The sequence below is a fragment of the Epinephelus lanceolatus genome, chromosome 16, assembly GCF_041903045.1.
Source record: "Epinephelus lanceolatus isolate andai-2023 chromosome 16, ASM4190304v1, whole genome shotgun sequence".
NCBI classification, from domain to species: Eukaryota; Metazoa; Chordata; class Actinopteri; order Perciformes; family Serranidae; genus Epinephelus; species Epinephelus lanceolatus.
This window is the reverse complement of record NC_135749.1, coordinates 43,851,599-43,857,598: the sequence shown is the minus strand read 5'-3', so window position 1 is coordinate 43,857,598 and position 6,000 is coordinate 43,851,599. Positions and strand designations below refer to the sequence as shown.

General features: G+C 43.4%; 1 protein-coding gene across 1 annotated transcript in view; it reads right to left on the bottom strand.

The window, feature by feature from the left end:
- Positions 1 to 934: 934 nt before the first annotated feature.
- LOC117263494 (uncharacterized) overlaps positions 935 to 6,000 on the bottom strand; it is a 68,395-nt gene continuing 63,329 nt past the window's right edge. Inside the window, exon 3 of the mRNA XM_078176144.1 lies at positions 935 to 5,879. Coding sequence (XP_078032270.1) covers positions 5,518 to 5,879 — 362 coding nt within the window. The 3' untranslated portion in view covers positions 935 to 5,517. The remainder of the gene's footprint in view (positions 5,880 to 6,000) is intronic.

Sequence of the window (6,000 nt, the reverse complement as noted above, 5' to 3'; positions counted from 1 at the left end):
CTCTCCAGCATGGGTGTCACTGTCAAGATGAGCTCCTGTGTGGTAAGGCAGGAGCCCATCTTGGTAGTGACACCCATGCTAACTGTAAATACTTGATGTTAATGTGTAAAAAGCTAACATGTTTGTGTAACTGTATATAGCTTATTTGTGTTTATCAGTGAATTGTTGATAAATGTTATGTTCAAGATGGTCCAGTGAAGGAGAAACCTCTACCTACTCAGTCTATAAGTGGTACAAGTGCCAGCATGGATGGATAGTACAGGCACGCTTCTGTGTACTAAGGTGGAAGCTTACCTGTACACTCCCTCCCTGCTGGTGACGCAAGCATGTCCATCACTCCATACCAGGATTATGTAGCTGCATGATGGATGGACCCAGCATCTCCACTTCAAGTACACTTAACCCACCTCCAGTGTGCAAAGTCAAGAAGCTCTCATGGCACTTTGAGAGCTGAATCCAAACTACCCTGAGAGCTTACACACTTGGCACACAGTAGCACATCTTGAAACCAGACTCCAGCTATCCCAAAAGTCCGAAGCCATCATCAAGGTAAGTGGCTCACCCTAATATCCAGTGAAGGAGAAACCTCTCTCTAGTCAGTCTACAAGTGCTACAAGTCCCAGCAGGATTGAACAGTTCAGCTAAGCATCTGTGTGCTAAGGTTGAAGCTTACCTGGGTTGTCCATCCCTGCTGGTGACGCAAGCAGTTCCATCATTCCATCTGGGACCAGGATTATGGAGCTGCATGAGGGATGGACCCAGCACCTACACTCCAAGTACACTTATCCCACCTACCAGTGTTCTAAGTCTAGATACCTATCATGCCTGTTTGAGAGTTGAATCCAAACAGCCAAGACAGGTACCACACTTGGCACTGTTGTTTATTAAATAGCGATGATGTGAAGATGATGAAGAAGTCTCCGCTGACACCATCTTACTTATATATAGAAAGGTTTATTACAAGAAGTACAGCATCAAATCAAGCATCTAGATTGCCTGAGAGAGTGTCGAAGCCAATATGAACTGCTCTGAATAACGGCTCACTTTAGCCTGCATATATAGGTCGGCTGTTTTGATGGACTTTGAGACAAAATGTGACAAGTGACAGAGAGACAATCTAGATGGAATCCAACCTTTCATCTTACTTGGGTAAGTGTCTGTGAATGTAGGTGTGCGTGTGTTCGTGTGGATGCAGAAAAGGAAAAAAAAAAACAGAACTAAAACACAAGCTCCAAAAGGGAACTATGGGGTAGGGAGAATCACCTACTTGCTCTCTCTCTGATACGCTTGCAGTGCATCCAGAAAGCCTTCTTTGACCTATGTGGGATGTCCTCCCAGCCTTTAGATACTGAGAAAGTGGCCTTCAATAATCAATCAATCAAATTGTATTTGTGTAGCCCACATTCACAAACCACAGTTTGCCTTGGAGGGCTTTACAATTTGTACAGAGACGACGCCTTCTGTCCTTACACCCTCGGTTCAAGTGAGGAAAAACTTGCCCCCATAAAACCCTTTTAGCAGGGGAAAAAAGGTGGAAGAAACCTCAGGAAGAGCCACAGAGGAGGGATCCCTCTCCCAGGATGGACAGACATGTAATGAGTGGCGCGGGTACAGAACAGATCAGCAAAACAAAGGGGTCATGACTGTATCTCCATACACCCACATTTGGCCAAACAGGTCTCAGTCATTCTCTAGCCAACTTTGTATTTTTAATAAAGGGTCTCAAAGGTAAAAGTTGGGTGTTTTAGCCTTTAGATACTGAGAAAGTGGTCTTCAACAATCTCATGAATGCTGGAGTCACATTTAGGTCACTTCCTGTTGTGTGAGACAAAGGGGTCATGGCTGTATCTCCATACACCCATATTTGGCCTAACGGGTCTCAGTCCTTCTCTAGCCAACTCAGTATTTTTAATAAATAAAGGATCTCAAAGGTATACAAGTTGGGTGTTTTTGCAATGAAATGTGGGGATGTTGGGTCTAACAACCAACATCCCTAATTTCCCTTGTATAGGGCACAATACCAGCAAGTATGGTCTATAGTGCTCTGTTGGATCTGCAGGATAAACCCAACATCTCCATATTAGTCCCTTTTGTGGAAAAACCCTTTGGGAAATAGGGTCTAACAAAGACATGTTGGGTCTATACTGCAATGTTGGATCTGACCCAACATCTCAGTAAAGACCCATCAAGTCTGTATAATCCACTTGTGATAAAGGAGCTAATGTGGAGTTTTTGGGTTTATAGTGCAATGTTGGGTTTGACCAATATCTCTGTATGGACCCACAAACTCTGCCTTAGTGCCTTATAATTTTGTAGTCATGGGGAGATAACACCCTGGACAAGGTATACTCTAACATCAAACTGGGCTACAGGGCCAGAGCACTACCACACCTGGGCCAGTCCGACCACTTGTCCTTGCTTTTATTCCCCGCATATGCCCCCTCAGGAAAACTGCTCCCGCCATCACAAAGACTGTTGCCACATGGCCAGAGGGTGCCTCCCAGCAGCTGCAGGACTGCTTTGAGAGGACCAACTGGGGGGTCTTTGAACACCAGGACCTGGAGGTGTTCACACACAGTGTTCTGTGCGACATTAAGAACTGCACAGACACTGTCACAGTGGACAAACACATCTGTGTCTATCCCAACCAGAAGCCCCGGATGACGGTGCTAAAAGAGAGGAACACCGCATGGAGGTCCGGCAACAAAGACCTCTGCAGCACAGCCCGAGCCAACCTGAAGAGGGGCATCAGAGAGGCCAAGGCAGACTACAGGAGGAGGATAGAGGACCACCTGAGCAGTAACCACAGCAGGCAGGTGGTCCTCTATCCTCAACCTGAAGAGGGGCATCAGAGAGGCCAAGGCAGACTACAGGAGGAGGATAGAGGACCACCTGAGCAGTAACCACAGCAGGCAGGTGTGGCAGGGAGTTCAGCATCTGACCCAACTACAGGACCAACCTCGGAGCTGCTGAAGGTCACCCCGCGCTGGAATAGGAGCTGAACATCTTCTTTGCCCGCTTCGAGGTCCCAGCACCAGAGACAGCACCACTACACCACACGGCCCATAGCAGCGTAAACCTCACAATCGAAATTTATGCTGTTTTTATTTTACAAAATAATATTTTCCACATTTCTGGATAAATTAGTAAATGTAGTTTCTTTTTTTTGTGTTTATCTTACGCAAACAATGAATTTGAAAGCTGAACACTTTGGAGGCAGTGACAGAGCAGAGAACATTGTCCAGATTCAGGTCAACACTGGACAGCACCAACCACCCACTGCACTTCAGTGATAGACTGCTGTCCCAGAGGTGCTCCACAGACAGACTGGGGAAGTCTTTTGTCCCCCATGCAATTAGGTTGCACAACTCTCTGGCTATCTATCGATCCATAATGTCATGATTTGGTCGTTTTGATGTTTTTTTTAATAAATGTATTTAAGTATTATTTTTATTCTTGCATTTGGGTCCTGCTCCATTGTGTTTCCTTAATTGGACATGACACATAATCTCAACTGAACCCTGACTTTTGTAACCCATTGGCCCACTAAAATGATACTCTTTTTTGTTTTGTTTTTTGTTTTACAAATTGTATATGTTCTCTTCCTGTGACAAAAAAATAAAAAATACACTTAGTTACATTTTTAAATTGTTCACACCAGTAAAATCTGCAAAAGTAATTCCTGCTGTTCTAATACCTTTGAAACTCATTGAAGGTTTCCAGTGTGAGCAAAAGCATGCTGTGGTCTGTAAGGGAAAAATCAGCTGATGAAAACAACCAGCCTGTTTAAAGGGAGCCTGGGATATATTTAAATGCATGTAACAGGCTGTAAAATGTTATTTAAGCTATCTAAAACCATGCTAATGAATGCTAATAAAGTACAACAAAAACAATGAGCAGGCATTCATTGCCCAGACTGCACAGATATCCAACATGTCAGTATTTTTGGATTTCACACAATTGCTGGTTGCTGCAACACCTCTGTCCATGATTCTTCCTGAACTTTTGCTCTGATTGGCTGAAAAGTTAATGACTGCACTGATTGGCTCATGAATACTGGAGTCATACTTAAGTTACGTCCTATTGTGTGAGACAAAGGGGTCATGACTGTATCTCCATACACCCATATTTGGACAAAGAAGTCTCAGTCATTTTTTAGCCAACTTTGTATTTTTAATAAAGGGTCTCAAAGGTAAAAGTTGGGTGTTTTAGCCTTTAGATACTGAGAAAGTGGTCTTCAACAATCTCATGAATGCTGGAGTCACATTTAAGTCACTTCCTGTTGTGTGAGACAAAGGGGTCATGGCTGTTTCTCCATACACCCGTATTTGGCCAAACAGGTCTCAGTCATTCTCTAGCCAACGCTGTATTTTTAATAAATAAAGGGTCTCAAAGGCACAAGTTGGGTGTTTTTGCAATAAATGGTAAATTGGGGGGATGCTGGGTCTGACAAGCAACATCCCTAATTTCCCTTGTATAGGGTACATTAAATCAAATCAAATCAAATCAAATTTAATTTGTATAGCCCAAATTCACAAAACACAGTTTGCCTCGGAGGGCTTTACAATCTGTACAGAGATGACACCTTCTGCTTAGACCCTCGGTTCGAGTGAGGAAAAACTTGTCCCCCAAAAACCCTTTTAACAGGGAAAAAAAAGGTGGAAGAAACCTCAGGAAGAGCCGCAGAGGAGGGATCCCTCTCCCAGGACGGACAGAAATGCCCAAACGCAGCCATGATCCATTGAAACCTGCAGGACAAGAAAGCACAAGGACTCTGTGGAAGCCAGTGTAGAGAAGCCAGAACAGGAGTAATATGATCTCTTTTCCTAGTTCCTGTCAGTACACGTGCTGCAGCAGTCTGGATCAGCTGGAGACTCTGTACAGACTCATTAGGGCAGCCTGATAGTAAGGAATTGCAATAGTCCAGCCTGGAGGTAACAAATGCATGGACTAGTTTATCTGCGTCTTTTAGAGACAGGATCGGCCTGATTTTAGTCATATTATGTAGGTGAAAAAAGGCAGTCCTTGAAGTTTGTTTTATGTGGGAGTTGAAGGATATGTCTTGATCAAAGATACCCCCCAAATTCCTGATGCTGTTGCTGGAGGCTAAATTAACGCCATCCAAACTTGTTGTATCATTAGATAGTGCACCTCTAAAGTCTTTAGGGCCAAGAACTATAATTTCAGTTTTATCTGAGTTTAAAAGCAGGAAAATGCAGGTCATCCAGGTCTTTATGTCCTTGAGACACGCTTGGAGTTTAAGTAAGTGATTGGTTTCATCTGGTTTCATTGATAAGTGTAATTGGGTGTCGTCTGCATAGCAATGAAAATTTATGGAGTGTTCCCTGATAACATTTCCTGGAGGGAGCATATATAAGGTGAATAATATTAGTCCAAGCACAGAACCTTGAGAGACATCATTAACATGTACAAACTGAAATTGGTCAGATAAGTAAGATGTCAGAACTGAACTAGGACCTGAACCCAAATGCACACCTCGGGAGTCAAATGGGAAAATCAAACAAGTCTTTTATTATCGATGTTCAACGAAAAATCATTCACACGGAGGACAAAACACAACTTCTGCAAGTAAACAAAAAAACACTCTTGCGAGGGAAAAAGCAACGAACTAAAACACTGACTTGACAAAGTAACAAAAAAAGATACAAAAAACCTGACAAGGTAGGGGTGTGAAACAATTACTGTGGAATCAAGGCGAAGGCGTGGAGCTGGTTCCTTGTGGCATCGGAAGACGAACTGGCACAGACAAAGGGAGACACAGACCATAAATACACAAGGTGAGAGGGAACAGGTGGAAACAATCAGGGCGGGGAAGACAATCAGACTGGCGGAAAACACAAGGGGAAGGGGCAAGTTACCTGAAATGAGAGGAGAGAAATTTCAAAATAAAACAGGAACTACAAGACAACTAAATTCAACCAGCTTTCTTGGTCATGACATAAGACTGAAAGCAGTTTAATGACAATTAAGTGTTCCTGT